This window comes from Orbicella faveolata, unplaced genomic scaffold (assembly GCF_042242905.1).
Source record: "Orbicella faveolata isolate gen_17 unplaced genomic scaffold, um_ofav_v1 contig_1, whole genome shotgun sequence".
NCBI lineage: Eukaryota > Metazoa > Cnidaria > Anthozoa > Scleractinia > Merulinidae > Orbicella > Orbicella faveolata.
This window is the reverse complement of record NW_028301536.1, coordinates 21,863,227-21,886,421: the sequence shown is the minus strand read 5'-3', so window position 1 is coordinate 21,886,421 and position 23,195 is coordinate 21,863,227. Positions and strand designations below refer to the sequence as shown.

Below are 23,195 nucleotides of genomic sequence, written 5' to 3'. Positions count from 1 at the left end.
GTCATAAAATGTGGACGAAGACGTCCCAAAAAGGGTAAACAAGGAACAATGTTTGCCAGAAAAGGTGAAATGTTCTGAGATGCGGAAGAAGAAGCTTAGGGCTACAGTCTACCCGGAAGAACATACCAAAAAGGAGGAATAGAGGTTTAGATTTAATTTCATATGGAAAAACAAACAAAGAAAATGCCATCACCAACATAGTTCACAATTTTTCTTGGCGAGCGGTAAATCTGGAAGAGGGCAAGCTAACCCTCAAGTTGGCTAGCCACTCCAGCAAGTGAGAGGTGTGGATCACCCAATTTTTCCTAGATATTTGTTATGGTATGTGCCGGGTACCGCGCATACGTGATGACAACTTTAAAGCAGTCACAGCAGTCTAAACTAGTAGCTGCAGCTCGCTCGTTCGCGTGTCGACCGTGTCCTGGCTGAGTCACAAAAACTCCACAGGACGTTTCCGCGTGTGCTCCCCCGTGGTTACTTTGCGTTGGCTTGTCGTTACGTTGTATATCCTTACGCTGGTTATGCAATTTTTAGAAAAGATATAAAAGGAGAGATACAAATGTACGTTCAGTTTCTTCTACAATATAAAAAATAATTTGGGACAAAAAAGTTACAAAGCACAGCACAGCCAGACATTCTTCGCATTCACGCGGGAACGAGGCCAAGTGTACTTTGAACCCTGTGTTTATTTTATTCGCTGGTGTGAGAGGAGTTGTGGAGGTGTGCGTGTTATTTACGGACCCAAACACGCAACGCTTTTGTTCAAGGGCTAACTTATTACCGTTTACGGCAAATAACGTAAATAATCTTGTGGTGTTCTCAAGGATTCAACATGGCTGAAGCGAGACTTGGCGTCGCGTTTCAATTCCAAGTAACAGAAGAGGGAATTTTCGTCAACATTGACAGAAATGCTTTGAAGTTTGTCGGCCGGGCCATGATGAAGTCTGCTAAGCGGCGGGTAAAGGGCGCGAAAAAGGCTATCCTGAAACGATCGTTCCCTGCAACGCCGGCAACCTGGATTCTTCTCGTGGCTGCACTAAGCGCTGCTCGATATACAGAGCATGAAACTACACTGGGAGTTTTAGGAAAGCTGGAGCGTGGAATGCCCTGGTGAGTAGTAATAGTACTTGGACTTTGCCCGCTTCGTAAGGTAGTTTTGATAAACTTTACATTTCACTGTGTGCCGTTAGAAAACCACACTGTTAGTCTTGAGGTTATTTAAATTTGCTGATATTATAAGTTTACATAAGTTTAAGCTTTAATATTTTTTCTCTTTGGGTGTTCTTTTCGCTAAGAGATATGCTTTCGTTTACGTTGAATATTTCAAATGGCCCGGCTAAGCTCATGACGGACATGATTATGTGTTCTTTATAGGGGATCGTTCCTTTTAAGCCTTTTTGTTTTGCTAAAGTGGACAAAAGCTATTATTTTCTGGTTACAATATCAATTTATTAAAAGTTACATATCAGGTGGCCAGGTGATTACGATAAGCGTCAAGAAATTTGCCCTCAGTTGACGATCACCAGGTTTTCACATAGGAACAACTTTCGATTCTTTGAGCCAAACTCAGAATTTGGAGCTAGTGTATTTTCTTAGAAAGAATACATAAAAGTGTTTTTAACACTTGCTAATTATTTAGTTGGCCAGATAAATACAAATAAAAAGAGATGATCTAAAGTCTTTAGTGTAACACAAGCATTACATCGATATCGAAGCACACACCGAAAGGGGGACAGGAGGTTTGAGGTGAGGGGGGAAGCAGGTGTAGGGGATGACGTTCTGATAAACTTGGACAGGGAAGAAGTTAATATAGACTTCCTTATTCCTATTTCCCCTTCTTCTATTGACCTTGGGAGCCCCATCTCTTGCCCTTCTTATTCTGCCTCCAATACACTTCCTGCTACCTTCGTTCACTCCTGGATTATCACATTCCTGAATACCCTCTCCTTACATATGTAATAGGAACATCTATCAATAATTAAATTAGTTACTTGTCAGATTTTAGTCTGTCAAGGTTAAATGTTTGCACTTGCTGGCATATTTTGATCAGAGGTCTTTAAACAGTAATGTTAGCTTACCCTGATTTCAAACAAAAGACGATGTTTGATAGCCAGTGACTGGTGTGTTTTAAAGTAGAACAATATGTAGGACCATTATTGCTATTGTTACAATGTTGTATGAATAGTAGCAAGTCTCGAAAAACATTCCTTGCCCTTCTTCCACTCTTTGTTTCTCAAGCTAACTGCAAACTGACTGAATACCTGGAAAGGGCTGCACTACATGAAAATACAGTACTTGTATTGATCAGAATAAGATTCAACATTTTTGTGATAAACTTAGTGGTTATCTCTTATCAAGCAAGTGTCCAGTTATCACAAGTTTATGTACTCAGTAACTTGCCAATATTATTGTTGCCACTACTTATCTTATTTTTTGTAGGAGGCATAGTTTAGACCCTAAAACAGTAATAGCAGTTGCTGTGTTGTTGTGTGCGACAATACTATGGATGCTGATTGGTCATATTCATCAATTCACTCTTCGTCAGTTGCTGCGTTATAGAGCATTTCTGTATGAACCAAGAGGGTAAGGTTGTATATCTTGTTAAAGTACAGTCATATGATTTATTTGCCAGGTCTGTACTTTAGTAAGCCAGGCAGTTACACCTAACCTCAGGAAAGTAAGTTTAATTTTTCCTCAACTTAGGTGATGAAATAAACTATCTTTTTGCCCAAGCTACATTGTTTGATCATATACATGTATCTAGAGATCATAGAACATTGAATTTATCACATTATTTAATGCGAACACTACAGATACTTACACATTTGAGTATTTGTCCAGGAAGGGCTAGTATTTAAAAATTTTAGTTTCAATTTGATGTTAGTCAAAAGTACAACTTACTCTTAAATACTGGAAACAAATAAGTAAACATAGTTTTAAAAACTCCTTATCTTTTGCTGTAGGAAGCTGTCATTAAAAACCAAATGCTGGCTGGTAAGTTTGTTTTAGTTTTATCTTTTGTCATACAGAACATGAAAGCTAACTACATCCCTAACTTTGCTTTCTCACCGTCTAAATAAGTACAGTAAAATGTAGCAGACTGAAAGGGACTAACAAAATTTTTGTTAAAAATTAATTCATGAGAAAATATTCCCCCAGCTGCATGTGCTTTCAATGTGACATCATGTAAACATTCAAGACTGTTTACAACTCCTGATCTATATGTACTTGAAGCTTCTATTGACCTCCTGGTATGCGGAGACTAAATCTTATTATTGTGATGTGGATGATTGGCATAACATGTGCGGCTATTGTACTACATATAAATCTACATGTACATGACTGTAGTTCAGAACATGGCATTCTCAGATATTTTCCAAACTTTGTTTACATGGCCCTAGGTACACATCTTTACAAAAACTCTTTTGTGGTTACAGGGCTTAGTAAAACTTCTTGGTGGAAAGAACCCAACTCTCTACAGCTATGAGAAATCTTTACCTTACCTACCTGTTCCAGATCTTGAAGCCACTACAGGGAGAGTAAGTTATCTAAAGTCTAATGAATGTCGAATACCAGAGTTGACACATCTTTATTGCAACAAATAAATCACAATTTGTATTGCTTGTGTATTTTTCAGTATTTGGAATCAGTTAGACCTGTTCTTAGTGAAGAAAGGTTCAAGGAGATGGAAAAACTGGCTGTTGATTTTAAGGTTTGAGAAATTATCCCTAAAATTTAAGTATCTTGAGTAGTTCTAGCTTCACACTTACACAGTTGCATTACAGTGGACTCCTGATAACTTGAACCCTCGCTAACTCAAACCTTGCACTAACTCCAACCAAAATTAATTTCCATTCATTCCGTTTCTGTTTTTTCCTGATTTCCAGACATTTGTTCTCAACTCCCGATAACTCAAACTTCCGATAACCCGAACCTTTTTAGATTACCCCTGAATGTTTGAGTTATTAGGAGATGACTGTATTAATATCGATCTATAAGAGACTTAAAGATGTCACAGTGGAACCCCGCCTTACGACCATACCGTTAATACAACCATCTTGTTATTGCAGCCATGTTATTCTGGCCCAAAAAAGGCTCAGTCAGTCATTTTCTTATTTAAAGAACCCCTTTAATACGACCACCTCGTTAATGCGACCAATTTTCCATGGCCCGAAGGTGGTCGTATTAACAGGGTTCCACTGTATATAACTTTTTCTAGGATGGTCTTGGAAAGAAGTTACAACGTTACCTGGTTTGGAAATCGTGGTGGTCATCAAACTATGTATGTATTGGGCATTTACTTTAGTTTCCCTTTATCTTTCTAATATAATTTGTAGACTGGTGTCTAAGTTACATGTAAACATTTCTAGTGCTGGATTCATGATACCTTTTCAATCCTGGAGTTATAAAGTTACGCATTTTGATTTTTAGGATACGCTGTCAGGGTTAGTGCTCTAAACTGTGGATCAAGCTGTTTGGGTTTAAATATTGGCTGGAGTCATTTTTGTTGTGCTCCTGGACAATCTTACACTTAACTCTTACAGCATTTCTTACCACCCAGGTCTAGAAATGATATCAGAAAATTAAATGCTGTGACGGTTATCCATTTCAGGCATGCAGTGAAAATACAGTTGAACACTTATTAAGCAACCACCTATTAAATGGCCACCCCTATTAGACGGCCAGTAATCAAGTCTTAAGTGGGCTTTTCTATTGTTTTTTACCTCTATTAAACTACCAGCCCCCTTTAAGCAGCCACTATCCATTTCCCTGGGGGTGGCCATTTGATAGGGGTTGAACTGTACTTACAATGCCGTAAACTTCTGAAAGTAATGACCCTCGTTACTCTCGGAATTAACAGAGTTTGGGGCTTGTTACTTTCCTGATAGGGGGCGTCGCTACTTTCCAGGGGTCATTACTTTTGGGGAGCAAAATATGTTATGTACATAGTTGGTGTGGCTGGGCTCTTCCAATTTAAATAATATATTGTTGCCACATGGGTGAGCTCTTCATCTCTAGACCATGTTGTCAGTGGTTGGCAGGAAAGGTAGTCGGGTCTATTTTAATACCCTCCTGTTGAAAATGATATTAATTTGAGTCAAAGTTAATTCCTGCAATTATTACGGTCTTGTTACTTGGTTAACATTCACAATGCTTCATGGCATAAGCAATGCCCTCCCTTGTTGTAGAGTTCATTGAATCAAGTTACCATACGTAACTTTCACCTGACTATTGATTGGGAAAATAAATATATACTATTGATCCTGGGTCACACTATTTTCGGGGAGGGGTTGCATGGTCGGGGTTGGGGTTGGGCTTGCTACTTTTGGGGGGCTGCTACTTACGGAATTTATTAGCAGCCACAATTTTTTTGATGTTACTTTTGGGGTTCGCTACTTTGCAGGAGTTGTTACTTTTGGAAGTTTACAGTAGTCAATTCTCACTGTGGACCCAAAAGATAAGCACTACCCTGCATTTGCGACCATTGTTTGAAATGCAGATGCAATCATTTTACCTACATTAGGTCTTCTAGGAAGATCTAGCAAGATCTTATTATCTACATTAGGTCTTCTAGGAAGGTGTAAATTTGCTAACAATATTACAGTGTATATACATGTATATGTATGTTTGGGTGAATTATTATAAATGTTACATGTTGTCTGTCATTAATGGTGTTCATCATTGTTAAACAGATCAGTGACTGGTGGCAACAGTTTGTTTATCTACGATCCAGGGAGCCTCTTATGATCAACAGTAACTACTATGGAGTGGTTAGTATCTGTTATTGTCATGGTTACACAATTTGAACCTTGAAAACATTGCTGCTAATTAACTGGCCATCGCCATTTACAGGAGAAAAGTTGACCTACATGTTTTTACTCACAACAACAATCCAGTGTACTGTACATGTAGTGTAAGTAACCAGTATTCTTTTGATGATTGTTTTATTAGGATTCTTTGCTAGTTCCTTCTCAAATCCAAAGTGCAAGAGCAGCCAACATGATTCACGCCTTGTTCCTCTACAGGAAACAAATCTTCAAGGAAAAGTTAGAACCAGTAAGTTTCCCTTTATCTAGCTGATTGGGCTTTGAATTTGCAACAATATGATACTGTAATTTATTTATTGTTTTAAAAATAAAATAGTTATATTTCAGCAGCAGTTTGGTCTCAAGTTTCTGAGCTCACAATAACTAATTTTCAATAATGATCTTTGGAGTACCTGGATTTCTGTTGAAAGTCTGATGATTTCCAGATAACTTTCTGTAACTCTCTGGAAAAAAAATGCCCAAGAGTTTTCTAAAGAGGACCGACTGGCCACATGCCTATGTTATGAAGGAGTAACAATAACACCCACCCACCCATTCCCCTCAATGCCTAACTACAGCCTACCATACTAGGATCCCATATCAACCCCCTCCTATCATATTATTATTATTATTATTATTATTATTATTATTATTATTATTATTATTATTATTATTATTATTAAAGATTCGCACAGCTATTGATGATATTGAAGCTGATTTCGTCATTGGCTCCAGGCAACAGCAAGTTGCCTAGGGAAGCCAAGAAACACCCCTTGTTTGCTTTTTCTCTTCTTTCTACATCTCCAGCACCTTTCTAAGAATTCTTGCCGACCCCAACAATGCACATCTCTGGATCAGTCCAACAGGAATGCCCACCTCAATGGCTCTCAGATTGTCCTTCAATCTCAGTGGTATTGATCCCAATGCTCCTACTACCGCTGGAATAACCTTTGTCGTCACACCCCACATTTTTCGAACTTCTCTTGCTAGATCTTGATACTTTTCAACTTTTTCATTATTATTATTATTATTATTATTATTTTTTATTATTATTATTATTATTATTATTATTATTATTATTATTATTTTGTACTCACCTATGTGTCGATTTGAACACCTGATCTCTGACCTTGCAGTCCACCTTCATCTTCACTAAGCCATGCAAGCAATCACTGCAAATTTTTTGGTCTAATTTTTCTGGTCCCAGACCAGACTCTCCCTTCCCCTTTGATGTAAATTAAGCTAGGTTGAAAACATTCTGACCTATGAACAAATTGACCTACAACAGATACTAATACAAATCAGGCACTCATCATCATCTATGCTCACTATGTGCCTAGTTGGCAAACAGGGCTTCAGGAAATCTTCATCACTTATTCTGGTTGATGGCCACTTGGCAGGCCTCCCACCAACTCTTCCATCCTAGCTCATCATTTCTCCTCTTTTCAGCCATTTTATGCCATGTTTTTCTTGTTCTTCCAACTCATCTCCTACCCACTAGAAGCCAGCTTAATGCTTTTCTAGGATTGTAACCAGGCTGTATACTCAAATCGTGGCCAATCTATCATCATCACCTCTCGTTTACTTCCTTGCTGACTGAGGAAACTTGGCCTGACTTAGTCATCAGGGCACCAGCCATATAATAAATCATCGTTGATACATCTACAACATTCTTAATGTATGCCACTCTTTCCTTTGCAGCAATTTGCCATGGGTATCATTCCACTTTGCTCAGAACAATTCAGGAGAACATTCAATACAACCAGGATCCCACTTAAAGAACAAGGTGTGGATGCTAATGATAATGTGTTCTGATAGAGAACAAGTAACTCTTAATATTGCTTTTTGTAGACTATACCAATCCTTTTTCACTGTTATTATTGAGTAGTACTAATGTTACCTTTCCTTCACAAAAACAAGGATAACTTCTAACATTTATTAAATGTATTATTGCTGCTTTAGATCACCTCCATCATCATGGTGCAACATCACACACGGTAATCTACCACCGAGGAAGATTCTTCAGACTTGAAGCTTTCCATCGTGGAGTGCTGTTGAAGCCTGCCGATCTGGAAAGGTTGGTTTATAATAAAAATAAATGAATTTCAATGTGTTTGAAATGTTGTTTTCTATTTGTCAGATTATATTTATGTGAATGATTTGCTTGTGGATGATTACATTTAGCTTGTTTTTTATCACAAAGGCAGTGGCGACATCATGCCACCAAAGTGTGTTTTACTGTGAATTTACTGCTTCTCTTTTGTAGACAAATTTTGAAAATTCTTCAGGATGAGTCGAAACCAGTCCCAGGGGAAGAACTTCTGCCAGCCATGACAAGTGCTGACAGGTTAGTACATGAATATTTCGTAGTCCTTTTTTGTCTTGTTCATTGCCATCTATCACTGTGGGCTGAGATAGGACTAAAGCATTTGATGCTACCTTCTTCTTGATGCTTTAGAAACCTGTGGGCTGAGACAAGGAGTACGTACTTCAGTACTGGTGTGAATAGGCAGTCACTGGGTTGCATTGAAGATGTAAGTTTGCCATGTTAGTTAACAACAAGACGCTTTAGGAAGCATAACTGGGTTGCATTTATGACAGTAAATATTTCAGAATAATTTGGAAAAAGGAAATGGTAAATTGTACATGCAGCGTGGAAACCTAGATATTACAATGGTATATTTTAGGCTCAGTTCAATAATGTTATACACAGTTAAATTTCTGCAAAATAGAAGAAAGAAAAATATGAAAGAATCAAGGAAAAACCGAAGGTTTTGTCAATGTTGATGTGTTAAACTCAAGCAGTTACCTTTCTCATTGATGTACTTGTTGTTTAGGCAAAACGACTGCCTCCATTTTAAAAGTGGAATTTCGAGGCATATAACAATTTTACATAAAAGAGTCTGCATATGAGTCAAGCAGCCCATCAGGACTGTATTTATATCTGGTTTACTTCTGTAGCACGGAGCAACCAGGAGTATTTCTACTCCTCCCCCATGGATGGGATGCTACAGTCCATCACAGGGTTACCCCCAGTGGTAAATTTTGCACTTAAGCCGGCTAACAGCAACATGAAGAAATAAACTGATCATATCGCGATCTCAATCATTTTTCTGATTCTTCATTAATGCAACTTTCCTCAGTGAGAGACAACTGTGTACCTATCTTCACACTGTCATCAGCACTGACCATATTGTTACTCACTTTGAACAAAAATATCACGGGCACGTTGGCTGTCATATTTCGCCTTAGTGTCAATTCCTTTGCTAAGTTCCACAACTATGACTGTAAACAGTGCACTAAATTATACTAGGCTTCCAACAAGTTCAAAAGCTGGAAATCACCAGGGAAAACATTTAAAATCTCACTTCATCATGGCTCCAATTATTTCCTTCATGTTATCTGGTTTCAGTTTCTTCGGGAAGGTATTGTTGCTTATATCAGGCATTGGACTGAATTGATCACTGTACCTCTCTGATTCCACATTTCTTGAATTCATCTGTGTAGCTAAATAGCCTCAGATTAAAAGCACTAACTGAAGTCACTCGGAAGGTTTCACTCTAAAGGTTTCCAATATTAAGTCTTCCAATCAACCAACAGTACTGGATAACAGTTGAACCAAGTTCACTCTGAATGCTTCACTGTTAAGTCAACCTGAAGTTTCCACTCTAAAACTGGCAGCACAAACAGTCTTCTGATCGACCAAGAATAGATTTTTCTGTCATTCGAAAGACGCAAGGGAAACAAAGCACACACACAATGTCTTCTGGGTAGCGATTGCGCAATTTAGCCATTTTTTGACGCAGGAGACAGCCCCGTTCGCATTTTATGACTGGGTTCGCCTACAGCAACTGAGTAAAAAGTGTCTATCTACGTGTACAGGACATGCTTGAGTATTTTTGGTCAGTGATCTAATTGAAGATACACATACAGGATTTAAACAGGTGACATCACTGCTTGGGTGTTTCCAGTAATTCACACTATTACAGCCAAGTCTTGTTATAGCAGACATGCCTGGGGATGTTGTTTAGTGTCCATAATAGTAAGAGTTCATAAAAGTGGGGTGTGAAATAAAAAGTGCCCATAACATGGAGTAAATAACATAGACAATGTCTTTGAAGACTACTGTGCAGGCAAAAAAGGAATTGATGTGAAAATAAACATTCCAGAAGTCTTTTGAAGTGCATTTTGTCAAATGATGAACAGCAGACTGTAATTTTACATAATTATGTTATATGAGAAGTAAGTAGTGTCTGCTTTATCAAGAGTCAAAACAATAAATTGTCACTTTGGTACCACGAAAGTGTCCGTAATTTCGTAATAACGAGTATCCGCAATAGCGAGAGTCATTTCCAGTCAAATCTCTTCAGCTTTTGCCAGGGATCTGAATGTTGTCCTTAATAGCAAGCATCCATAATAACGGGGTGTCTGCAAGGTGAGAGTTGACTGTATATGTGGTATATGGCTAGCTCTGTGAGTGGGCAAGATAAACCAAATCCTGCACTGTGATTGGTTACAATCTTGCCTGCTTGGGACTGCCTGCTTTGTCCTGCAAGAAAAGTTTCCCTGAAAGCCGCATAATAAATCCGTTATTGACCAAGCTTGTTTGGTCAAAATGACTGGATATTGACCTCATTCTTTCCTGGTGAGTTTATAGACCTTGACGCCATCTTGGCCCATAAACATATCCAGCCATCTTGACCTCAAGCTTGGTCCATAACCCATACATGTATGTATTGGAGAGCCCTGTTGGCACATGCCAGCACAATTCCAGTGTAGTTAGTTGGACATCAACAAGTTTTGTTGCATTGTTATTGGTGTCTGACTATCACAGTTAAGTCTAGTTCCGTATGCCTAGAACAAGTTTGCATGAGTCATATCAACCAGATTGTTCTGGACTTTGGGACTTGCACATGTTCACACATTCAGTCACATGTTACTTCTAAAATTCAAGGAATATTTTTAAATGTACTTCCAAACATTGTTGCTGATTGGGGACATTAATTTGCATATCTAAAATTTCCCCATGGTTGTCAAATTTTCAGGCAGCAGTGTTCTTGAATCTGGAGGACTTGGAGATGAATTATGGTGAGGTAAGAGTGAGTGGTGGCATAATGTGTTTAATTAGATGTATAATTCAATTCAAGATGTTTACAAAGTTAATCTAAAGTACTTGTATCTCAAAATTTCTTAATCTGGTTCTTATCAGCAGGCATGATTTGAGTACCAATGAGATAGTTTGATCATATTATGCCTGTGTAATTGAACAGTTAAATGTTAACTTGTAATGCCTGACTACTTAAACAATACATATTAATTCCATGTACTGCACTTGAATGGATTCCTTCTCCCATGCACTTCAAAAAGAACTCACAGAATTGTTTAATATGTCTAAAGTTCTATGTATTCTTTAAATATCAGGAAGAGTCTGAAGATCTCGATTCTCTCTGTCGATATCTACTTCATGGCAATGGCCACAGTTGCTGGTTTGATAAGTCCTTTTCTGCATATATCTTCAAGAATGGCAGGGTAGGTTGAGTAGACTGGACAGAACATAAAATGTAGTATTTTGTATTGCAAACCCCTTCACATTCCCTCAGCACAGGGTAATTTTAAACTGTAATATCCTGAGTAGCTTTGCATATGTATGAAATGACTGGCAAAGCGGCTGCCTGGTTAGGCCTACTGGGCTCTGGACTTCATGCTACATGTATGAGGTTGGATAAGTTAGTTCCAGTGTGGGCCAGTTCAGCTATAATAATTATTACCACTCACAGACTTATGGGAGCATGTATTCTCAAATGAAAAAAAAACTTAGAACAGCATCCAAAAATTACAATTATTAGTGTAACATGGTGTTCTTTGTACAGTAAGATTACTGTTTCAAAACTACCACTGACTGTATTGAGTTCCACTGTTTTGGAAAATAATGAATATCTATGGTAGATGGAGCTGTAGGCATGAAGTACTAAGGTTAATGTTCTAGTGATAACTTTGTTAATACTAAATTATTAAGGATGCTCTTGTTTTTTCACAGTTTGGCCTCACTGCTGAGCACTCATGGTATGAGCACATTGTCCGCTTTAAATTTTATCTTTCAAAAGAAATTTCTTATAGAAAATAGTTTCCTGCATTGTTGATCACAGCATACAAAGGACAGATTTCCTTTTTGCATTTGCAGGGCAGATGCCCCAATTGTTTCTCACCTAGGAGAGTATGTGCTAATAGATGATGTTCAGATGTTAGGGTAAGGTGATATTATTATTGAGTAAGTAAATGAGAACTTTATTCATCATACATGTACATGTGTTTTCTTGCCCTTTTTGCACTTATTGGAGATAAATGATTATCATGTGGACAGATCATTTCAAAATATTCCAACACAAAGAACCACGATCCTGAAGTCCTTGAATATGCGTACAATTCTTAGACCTGTTATCCATACAGAGCCTGCATGTATTTGTAATGAGAGCTTCAGCTTAATACAAACAAGTCTTTAATTTTCAAAGTGGTAGTAATGCTTTCAAAGCTGAAAGGTCATGGTATTACCAGTAAGCAGTGGTACATGTAACACCAAGTGGAAGCGATAATTTATTTATTACTTCACAGCAAAAAAAAATTGGCAAACCAACAACTATAATGTACAAAACGATAAAAAATTAACGTTTGTGAAAGGTGAATTGATCATCATGACAAGAGTGTGATACAAAGAAAAAATCTGAGTTCCTGACAGGAATCAAACCCATGACCTCCCGAACACCGGGCAGGCACTCTATCCACTGGGCTACGAGAACTCATGGAGAGCAAGGTCATTTAACCGAGTTCATATGTGACAGGTGTTCTGCATACTGCTAGGATCAGCACTGTCAAAGTCAATGTGAGTAATAATAAGTGAATAAACTCGGTAATGGAATGTGAAAGGTAAATTGATCAACATGACACAAATGTGGGACAAAATGTTTTTAGGTACAAAGAAGATGGTCATTGCAAAGGGGAGCCAGAGTTTGACCAGCTGCCATCACCAACAAGGCTCCAGTGGGATATCCCTGAAAAGGTACAATGCGACATAGCAAAATACCAATAAAATTATGGTGTGTCCTGCAACTCAAAGAAGGGAAATTACCAGCAATTTACTGATGCATGCAGTTTGAATTTTTGTACACACACACAAGGTTTATGCAATGTATATTAAAATAAATCAAGGTAAGTTTCAATTGATATTTTTGTTCTTCACTCAGTGTGTGTCCATCATTGAATCTTGTCAGAAGAAGGCAGAACTGCTGATCAATGATCTTGACCTTCATGTGCTTGTACACACTGCTTTTGGTAAGTTATTGACAATGTCATGCTGTTACTACTGAGTTATTGTAGTGTCATGTTTTGTTAAAAAACTGAGTCTTAAGATTTCCCTTAATCGCAAGCCACCGGAAAACAGACATGAAAATTACAGCAAACTATAAAATGTTAAAAAATGTCATTTTAAAACACTGGAAATCTATGTTCTGTCTGCTTTAGATAAGTCTTTGCAAGCAGCAAGTTAGTAATAACAATAATGCGATATTTTGAAAAGCTGTTGTTTGCCAATCTTGTAATTTTTCTTTCAGGAAAGGGTGTCATAAAAAAGTGTCGACTTAGGTAATAGAACAAATTCCTTTATAACCTTTTTTTAAAAATCCAATTTGCTACCAAGCTGACCAAAGTTATCACAGACAGTAGGCTGTGTGCTGGCTTAGTACAGCTACACTCTGCTTGTATGTGCATACTGGCCTCCAACTGAACTGACAGGCAAGACAGCTGTCCACTATTGCAATGTTCCTAAACTTGTCTAACATCTGTACAAACATTCGAACGTTTTTTTTTCACAGCCCAGACGCATTTATTCAGATGGGTCTTCAGCTGGCCTACTTCAAGGTTTGTGATTAATGAAGTTATGAACGTTAATTTCATGGCTTGCTGTACATTTATTTCGTTCATAAATACATGTTACTACATGTGATTATCATAAAAGGTCTTTTTTTATTACCGGTAATAATTGCCTTTTACATGTAGTTATGCTATTTCACTGTTGATTATTGCTTCCAGGACCAACAAACCTTCAGTTTGACTTATGAATCCTCCATGACCAGACTTTTTAGGTAATTATTCGCTCCGTGTTGTTTGTATTTGCATTATTTAATGTTGATGTTATGTTTAATCTATCACTTGTATTGTTAAGGAATCAGCCTTGTTACTGAAATGTTCTGTGTTTGCTTCAGGGAGGGACGTACGGAGACAGTCAGGCCTTGTACCACCGAGTCATGCTCTTTTGTCAGAGCAATGCTGGACCCTTCTGCTACAGTATGTGGCTTGCCTTCTCTTTCACTAAATGTTGCTTTTAATCTAACTTCTGTGAGAATTACTTCATTGTTACTGGCGGAGAGCAAGCAAACTTGTCACTAATTTTTAGTTTGCACTCCTTATAAATTGATGTGCACACTATCCCTAATCTTCTCAGTAGTAATAAATGAGTGTTTTACAGTACTTATGATATTTTGAAAATCATTTCAAATTGCTTTGGATGGCTGAAGTACTTTGCAATGGCCTGTTTTCCTACGATATATTTTGAACTGCTTCAGGAATTTGATATTTTTTTGTGAAGCAAACGTAAGAAAAGGAAGTTACTTTTTTCCCTTTTTCCTCAGAAATCTGTAAAGAAGGAATTGCTCGTAAAGGCTGCGGAAGCACATGTTGATGGTTTTAGGAGGGCGATGGCTGGGCAAGGTAAAATAGTTACAATTTATGTTATCATCATAAGTAGGGGTTGAAATAGGTATGAAACAAAATAGCTTGAACTGTCAGTTTTTTCACGGTTCCTATACCCTAGCCCCAGAGTTTGAGCTGATAGGCAACGAAACTACCTGGCATTTCAGGAAGAAAAATATGACAACAAAAAAATATAGTTATTCTAAAAGAAGTGGTGTTTTATTTTAGGTGTTGATCGTCATTTGTTTGGCCTGTATGTGGTGTCCAGGTACTTGGAGGAAGACTCACCTTTTCTGAAAGAGGTTTGTACTATCATCAAGAAGGTCTTAACGCTTGATAAGTTTGGAGACTGTGGTGGATAAGCATTACTCACTCTTTCGTTTTTTCACAGGCTCTCAAAGAACCGTGGAAACTTTCAACAAGCCAAGTATGTCATGAATCTTTCTTCGTGTACACTTATTTAGCCAAGTAATCAGAGTTAGTCTGGGCATGTGGATGTCTCTCAGACAGGTTTCTAACATTAGTAGTATTAAAATGTATATTTCCAAGACACTTTTATGGCTTTAGAAGCTGTGGGAATTCAATCTAAACTTCACGTTAACCTTCGTGTACTCTCTTTTCTATTTTCGACAAAGTGCAGTGCCGGCAGCCTAATTGTGCAACAGACATCTGTGAACATCCTAATTTCAGGAAGCAAAAATTCTTCTCCAACCCTATCATAAATCCCCGACAGATTATAATGATGACGTCACTATACGCCAATCCCTGTGTCATATGCCATCAGCTTGTGTCTCAAGATTTTGGAAGTTTTAAAAGACGTTTGATGTATTCTCAGGGTGCGTTGTCTTGTGTCTTTGCAGACTGCAACTCAGCAAACCAAGAAGACAGACTACAATAAGTATCCAGAACAGAAAACAGCTGGAGGAGGTTTTGGACCTGTAAGATATGAACATACAGTTGAACCCCGCCATTTCCAACTCTTAGGGGAAGCGAAAAGTAGTTCTAAATAGCGGGAGTTCAAACAATGCCGATAGTAGTAAATGACTAAAGGGCAAATCTCCTGGGGCGAGAAAGTACGCGGCCATTTTTTTTTCTCGCGGTTTTCTTTCGATTCACGCACGACGGACTAAGCGAAAGAGGGACTACTCATAGTCTACAAATCGGAGGAAAATGGTATGGAGTTCGAAATAACCGAGTTCGAATTAGCGGGGTCCAACTGAACCATGATTGCGTTTTCTTTTATATTAGCTGTGGACCTGCGTTTTGGTGTATTTGCGTTGACTACGTGTTTGCAGTTTACTCTCTATGATTGGACTGAGGCAATTTTTAACTTATTTAAAGAGGAAAAGAACTATGTAATCAGTCAGTCAACGAGTAGCAACAGACAGCTGCCTCAGTCTTGTGAAGTATCAGAGTCAACAACGCCAGTTTGCCTCCACAAGAATTATATCAGTTAGGAAGTTACAGTATATTCCACAACTTTCACGAAGGATGATTCATGTGCTGTTTATTGCCAGGTTGCCGATGATGGCTATGGAGTGTCGTATATTATTGCTGGTGAAGACATCATCTTTTATCATATCACCTGCAAGGTCTCATCTCAGTTGACTGTAAGTATCTTTTTGCACTGTGCCGTTTTGTCTTATTACTGTACCCATATTCGCAATTAGCCAATCAGAAGGCGTTTCTACTGTCCTAATAACCTGCAATACCAAGTCACTGACCTGATATGCCTATGGATGATATCATGGCTACTTGTCTGAGTTTGGGTACGGTAAATGCCTAATACTAACCGTACCTTTTTGGTGCGCTTCCCCAGTATGTCAGGCTCGTTTGGTCTTGCCATGGTTTGTATTTTAGCTCGACCAAACTCGCCTGATGTGCCACCTAATCGTACCAAAAAGGTACGATTAGGTAAAAATATTGAACAACTGTACAGTGTGAGCTCGAGTTCTCTGTCAGTTGACGAGGGAAGAATCCCCGAGTAGATATCGAAAGCTGAGGAAACCGAGAGCGAACGGTCGAACCGTTTTTACGTAGTCCGGTGGCTGAACTGTTAAACATAAAGTATCAATAAGCTGTTTTATTGGCAGGTATGTTATCAATCAAATTCCCAGTTTGCTATGGCAGTCAGTCACTGGGCTATGCTAATCTGTCACGTGAAGTGCATGTGATTTAGACTGGAAATTGATCCTCTTGGTCTTTTCGGAGATGTTGCGTGGTTTCATTTTCCCCTCCAGCTGCTCACCAATTGTAAAACTGTTTCTTTTTTTATCTTTTCATGCAGGACACCAAACGCTTCTCCGAGTTCATCAAAGAAAGTATGGCAGAAATGAAGGCCTTGTTTGAATAACTTATTTACACACCAAAAGTAAACGACCTATTCTTTAGCATAAGCATGATAATTTATTTAGTTAGCTCAATCTCATTTAAAATTAACTTACCCACTACAGTTCCGTCTATCGTCTTTACAGTGCTTGTTCTCTTTCTAGCACAAGCTGGCGCAATTTCAAAAAGGTACTCGTATACCTGTATGCGCCATTTTGCGCCTACAGTTCACCTTTAAACATCCCCATTTTTCACGCGGTTTGGGGGGGGGGGGGGGGTGGGCTTGCAGTTCGCAGAGGATTTGCAGTAATTGCATGTAGTGAAAATGGTATAATTATTTTAGAATATCGCTAGTGAATTTAGCGGTCGTTGCAGATAACGTTGCTTATATTTAGATAAACACAAGCAAAATGCCAGATGTATTCATTTCTAACAGTCTTTTGCAGTAGTCGTGAATGAAGAATTAAGCTTTTTGGGTGTAACAATTAGTAAAATAGTAGGGTGTTTAAGGCTTGAGCGTGTATAAACCAAGCATTGATAATGTTGTTAGATTTGATGCAGTCTTTTTGTGGCTGACAACAGTCTCCGGCATTTGCCAGCACTTCTACTTTGACGGATCAGTTAACACTTATATATGGCATCGAGCAAATGCTGAAACCCTAAGCCAACAAGCTGTGATCATTTTCTTGACGTTAAATGTTACCATGGCATCGGTATGACCTGTAAACACAAAGTTTTCAATAATGGGAGCGGGAGAAATTTAAGTGGCTCTGAACTCTCTCCGTAAACTTCAAAGAAAATTTTACTTTAACTTGCTAAGTAAAATTCGTTAATTAAAGTTGGGGGTCGTCGGACTTCGTTTTTGAGTTATTAACCCTTTTACTAATAAAGCTAATGACTAGACTATTATGGCATCAACGGAAAACGAATGGAAGCATTGATTCATCAAAGAAGAAGGGCTAAAAAACTTCTGGAAACTGTTGTGAGCCCCCTAAACCTGCGCATGGTGTATCAACTGCAGTGAATAGACAGAAGGCAGTAATGCTGTAAAGCCTACTGCCTGTTAATGCCTGATGTTTTACCTTTCCTAACTGGAATAGAGCGGATTCCAATTGAGTGTCGTAAAAACAGAACCAAAGTAATCACTCAAGCCAATCGCAGCGGACACAGGCAATCCAATGAACCAATCAAAACTCGAAGTAACTACATGTAGCTAACACGAAGCGCGGGAAAACGTGTGTGAGCGCGTCACGATTGGTTTTGGTTTTACTTCTGTTTGGAGGAAAAGTGGCGCGAGTTTTTTAAGCCAATCGTAACGCAATAATGCAAAACCAATTACTTTTCGACACTCAAGTGAAAACCACTCTATTAAGTGCATGCAATTAACTAACGCTAGCACTCCGTTAACGACGGTGATAATTTATCTCACTGACATTTTAACTTGGTTTGACTTGATGTGGTATCTATTATATCATGGTATTTTAGTATAATGTTTATACTATTTAACTATAAAAAATTGTGAAAAAGTTGTTCACAACCTTAAAACCATCTGGTTAAAAGTTAAGAAATTAAAAAAATTTTGACGACGTTTCGATGTTCACTTAACGTCATAACCAAGTCAAAGATGAATAAAATTGTGTGCGAATATAAATGTAAAAGAACTCCTAAGAGACACGAATTAGCATGATAAAAATGTGGTGATGATGTCGTCAGGTATTAGCACGCGCAGTCACGTAAAAAGTGTAGCGCGAATAGAGTCTTTTCGAGTGTTTAACACAGGTTTTAACACCTTAATGAAGAACATCTGGAAAATTAAGCAATCAAACTTCGATCTGCACTTTTTCAATTGCCTGCACTTTTTCTGTGCGTACCAATACCTGATTACATCATCACATTTTTATTGTACTAGTTTATGTCTCTTAGGAATTCTTTACATTTATATTCGCGCGCAATTTTATTCTTCTTTTATTCATCCGTCATTGTCACGATAAAGCGCATGTGCGATCTTGATTGACACAAATTTTTTAACCAAAAGATTCGTAATACTGTCGCGCACGCCGCCGTTTGTAAAGAATATTTGTCATGTTTATGTTGTGCGAAGGCCGTGTTCGTTTTACTTTCTTCCAACTTGCATGCACATCTGCAGCTATATAAATTTTCCGATGTTCGTCCTCCAATTTTTTCTTCGTTTTCTTTACTTTTTTTTTTCTTTCGAAACAAGACGGCTAAGGGGTGATAGTAGCTTTCGCCCCTAGCCGCTTCGAAAATCCCATCTCGAGGACATTGTATTCCTCGACGATATCCAACTCAGAACACAAAATATGTCTTTTAAATCTTTCATAGATGAGCAAACAGTACTTCGATATCGGTATTACCATTTTCACACGCCTCTCAAGATCGAAACGTCAATTTTTTTTAAATTTGTTAACTTTAATACCAGATGTTTTTAAGGTTGTCAACACCTTCGCACTTCTTTATAGTTAAATTAAATAGCAAATGTTTATATTCTTGGTATGTTGAATAGCTAGGCATAGGGTTTGAGGGTTGTAGTAGTGACATTAAATCGTGTTCGTGTGTAGCACTGAATAATGAAGAGAACTTTCTTTTCTAATCTTTAAACAGTTATTGATCGAAGTATCAAAATCGTGCAAAGAGAAACTGAGATGAAAAGTTGTTTTCGTAAAATAGTTATAACTGAGCTAGCGGTTATTAAATCACTTTTGTAAAACCGATTTTTAAGTGATCTCATCTGTGCAATCGCAATAACCACCAACACCGCAGTGAAACAATCAACTCGCAGCAAAATTGCATGCCCGCTTTCAAGCAGAGGAGAATGCGCGCTGGTGTTAAGCCTGGCGAAGTTGGCATTGCTGCTGGTTTGTTATCAATAAATCTGAAAACGTTCTGTCGTTCTCAAGCATAAACCATTCTATCAAACCAGTGAATTGCCAGATAGTTGATATTTAGTGCGAAATAGAACGTCGACCGGCGATAAGATTTGTCGCAATTTGCTCGCTACTGAAATGAATTGAACAGCGTATCCTGAGTTTTGGAAGTCATTCAGAGAACGCAAGAATTTTATACACGGATTTAATATATACTTGCAACTAATTTAGGTGCGAGGTAGTTGCGAAAATATTTCTGTAATAAAACTTGCCTGATTTTGAATGTTCTGTTGTTTTATTTGTGTGTCATCATATTCGATTGGTATTTCTTGGCGCCTCTTAACCAGACTCCTTCCCGCCGGATTGCTTTGCTCTTCGCCGCTCGCACCTGTGACTCAAAGGTGAGCCTGTTCGTAGGCTATATGCAACGAAGAGGTGGATCTCAACCTTAACGATTGGAAAGGAACTGTATGGATATTATACCTTATCACTGGTACGCTCCGGCGGCATACCAGGCGAGTTTTTTTTAAGCCATTCGTATTTTGGCGAGACGCGGTCGAGCATCGATTACCGTAGTCTCCCCCGCCGCCGTTTTTTAGCATGTCACGCAACGTTCCCCCAAAGGAGCGTTGCGTGATATGCCAAAAAACGGCTGCGGAGGAGACTACGATGACCGTAGGGAGAAAAATTACGGTCATTCCACTGAAATAGAACCTGCACTGAGATTTCTGTCAAACTTTGCCTATTGATTGTTTATATTATAGGAACTTAAATTTTGAAATAAAAATTAGGGGTCCCCATGTTCGTTTAGGAGCAACAGCACCTTGTTTATACCCATATAAATCCTTATAATAGCACCATGATTGTAGTCACGATTGCTTGCTAAATTCACGTTTCCGACGATTGCTTTTTGTTCTACACTGAGAATTGGTCCATATTTATTTTACACAGAGAAATTTATTACTCAATTCAAAACAACAAAAAAGTCACCATACTCGATTGCGAGAAAATGACGATTTACCTCTATGGCGAGGTCCAGCTGTAAAGAAAAAGCCGCCATTCTTTAATGCGCGCGCGCTAATCACGCGTGAAATTATGCGCAGTAGGGATGCGCAATGCAATACTGGGGAATGACCTTAAATGAGCCTGAACAGGCCTGCAAATGATCCCGGCTCGCAAGTGATCCTCGTGCCGCAAGTGATCCCCACAGTATAGTATAGTATAGTATATCTTTATTGCGCCTTACTCTCCAAAGGGAGGTATTGGTCTGTTTACAATAAAGGTTTAACATTAACTAGTACAATAAGAAATAACATTCACTTGATTCTTTTATAATTGTACCGCAGTGTACCGCGGTACCGCAGTGTACCGTGTACCACAGTGTACCGCAAATGATCCCAGGACCGGAAATGATCCCCAAATTGTACCGTAAATGATCCCGGACCGGAAACGGATCGTTTCGGTAAATTACCTGTTCGGAAGGCCTTAAATCCTCTCTGATTTTCTTAAGAGAATTCTCACCTCGAACTTTCGTGATATGAGAAATTTAATGTCTGTTGTTTTCGGATTGTTAAAAATGTCGTTTTGGGTACCGAAAAAAATTCGGAAAGGCAGTAAGACCTAAGGTTTTCGGGAAATGGACAAAAAAGGCCCTAATAAATTAGGGAATACTCAAGTTCCCCTAGAACAACCGAACAGATAAAATATTTTTAGCGCAACCTAAAATTAACCTACAGAGCTTTAAAAGTACTCCAGATAGCCTAAAGCAGCATTTAAAAACGTTCGAGAGAAAACGGTCGTTGGGTGCTCCTGGGAAATGGTCGCCTCGCCATAAAATTTGGAAATGTGAGGACTCAGGAATTTAAACAGTGGATTTAAAATTTAAGCAATCACTTTTTTTTTTATTACTGTGAAACTCAGAAAACTGTGAACATTTGGATTTGATTCCAAAAGATTAAATTGGTATTGAATGGAACCAATAAAGTTCAGGACACGTGAGAAAACCTCGAAACCACAACCAATAGGCCACGTTCGATATATCAATATTCCAACATCGATCCGAGGCTTCCGGGTCAAAAGTGCAAATTTTTTAAGTTTCCTTTGTCTTTCAATTCCCAAAAGAGACTTAGAAACAAAGAAAACAGCACCAAACATAGAAGTTTGTCCTGAAAGCCTCGGAGCGGTGTTAGAATATTGATATATCGAACGTGGCCTATTACTCCTGGTGTTTGCGGTTTAGTTTTTTTTTTTCTGCTTAATTGGCTTTTGCCGTGCTACACAATAATAATCCTTAAATATTTCTGGTATTGACAGTAATAATACAATATCTCGATACAACAGTTACTATATGAAATGCAAGAAAATGTGCAGTATGAACGATTTGAATGAAAATTTCACAACTTTAAAAATGGTATCCAACGTCACGAAATCCTGTGTTTGACTTTATTGGGTCCGGGCTAGACTGCAAAACAGTCGTTTTCGGACGTTCTCGGGAAGCGCCGTAAGCGCGATCCTCGCATGTGAAGCGCGCGAGCCTCACACTCCCGTGGGGCGTGTGAGACGTGAAAAACATCGTATTTTTTAGCGTCTCTCCCCAATCTCCCTCGCCGTTTTTACACTCGCTCCAGACCTTTCGTTCGAACATTGACCGTCGCCCTTCCGTCGCCAACGTTCGCAAAAAATACGGCTGTTTTTGCAGTCTAGGTCCGGGCCTGAGATGTATTATAACACAACGGGATGTTCACTATATCCTTAAATTTGGAGACAACTGAGTTCCCAAGTGGATTGACTACATTTTTACTACGGCAACTAGCACGAAGGAATCTTAGGCACTTTCGTGGGAGCCCGTGGCTATGTAGGACGCAAGTAAAAGAAGTGTACAGGGAAAAGTTCTAAGCGGTTAATTAGATGGCAGAGGCATCTTCAAAGATTCATGTTTCTTTTTGCAGTACGTTTCCTAAACGAGACATTTATGCAGTCGGCACATGTCAATTTAGTATTTTGCGCAGTATGTTAAGCGTTTTTCATTACTGCTGTTATGCCTGAGGTACTTATCTTTTCTTCACCCAACACTTTTACATACATACATACATACATACATACATACATACATACATACATACATACATACATACATACATACATACATACATACATACATACATACATACATACATACATACATACATACATACATGATTTATTTGATAAAGCAGGTTACAGATCAATTGGCAAGACGTTAAGTCCTGATGTGGACCTGCACTATCTAAGATAATAAATTACAATAAGATCCTACATAATACATGATCCAAAATTTATTTACAATAGCTGAATAAATAATGATAGGTAAAATAGATGAATTAATAACAATGTACAGTAAAAATAAATAAATTAATTAATCAAAAATATTTGAAGTCCAGTGATTTGTTAGTAA

General features: G+C 38.3%; 1 protein-coding gene across 1 annotated transcript; it reads left to right on the top strand.

Moving 5' to 3' along the window:
• Positions 1 to 187: 187 nt before the first annotated feature.
• LOC110066424 (carnitine O-palmitoyltransferase 1, liver isoform-like) lies at positions 188 to 20,045 on the top strand. Its single transcript, XM_020773654.2, has 28 exons — positions 188 to 1,110; positions 2,440 to 2,583; positions 2,964 to 2,994; positions 3,438 to 3,539; positions 3,638 to 3,712; positions 4,220 to 4,282; positions 5,694 to 5,771; positions 5,953 to 6,057; positions 7,509 to 7,593; positions 7,770 to 7,884; positions 8,074 to 8,154; positions 8,266 to 8,341; positions 10,853 to 10,900; positions 11,229 to 11,336; positions 11,845 to 11,870; positions 11,989 to 12,054; positions 12,774 to 12,861; positions 13,046 to 13,133; positions 13,412 to 13,442; positions 13,673 to 13,718; positions 13,890 to 13,942; positions 14,063 to 14,144; positions 14,489 to 14,567; positions 14,778 to 14,851; positions 14,941 to 14,976; positions 15,410 to 15,487; positions 16,067 to 16,159; positions 16,837 to 20,045. Exons 1-28 carry the CDS (start codon positions 833 to 835, stop codon positions 16,900 to 16,902), a joined length of 2,295 nt encoding a protein of 764 aa, XP_020629313.1. The 5' UTR covers positions 188 to 832; the 3' UTR covers positions 16,903 to 20,045.
• The last annotated feature ends 3,150 nt before the right edge of the window (positions 20,046 to 23,195 follow it).

What these genes read in the sequence shown, in the direction of transcription:
- LOC110066424 (XM_020773654.2), top strand. Translation starts at nt 833, where the DNA reads ATGGCTGAAGCGAGACTTGGCGTCGCGTTTCAATTCCAAGTAACAGAA. An exon ending in CTGGAGCGTGGAATGCCCTG is followed by an intron (nt 1,111 to 2,439) that starts GTGAGTAGTAAT and finishes TATTTTTTGTAG; the next exon opens with GAGGCATAGTTTAGACCCTA. An exon ending in TGGAGATGAATTATGGTGAG is followed by an intron (nt 10,901 to 11,228) that starts GTAAGAGTGAGT and finishes TTTAAATATCAG; the next exon opens with GAAGAGTCTGAAGATCTCGA.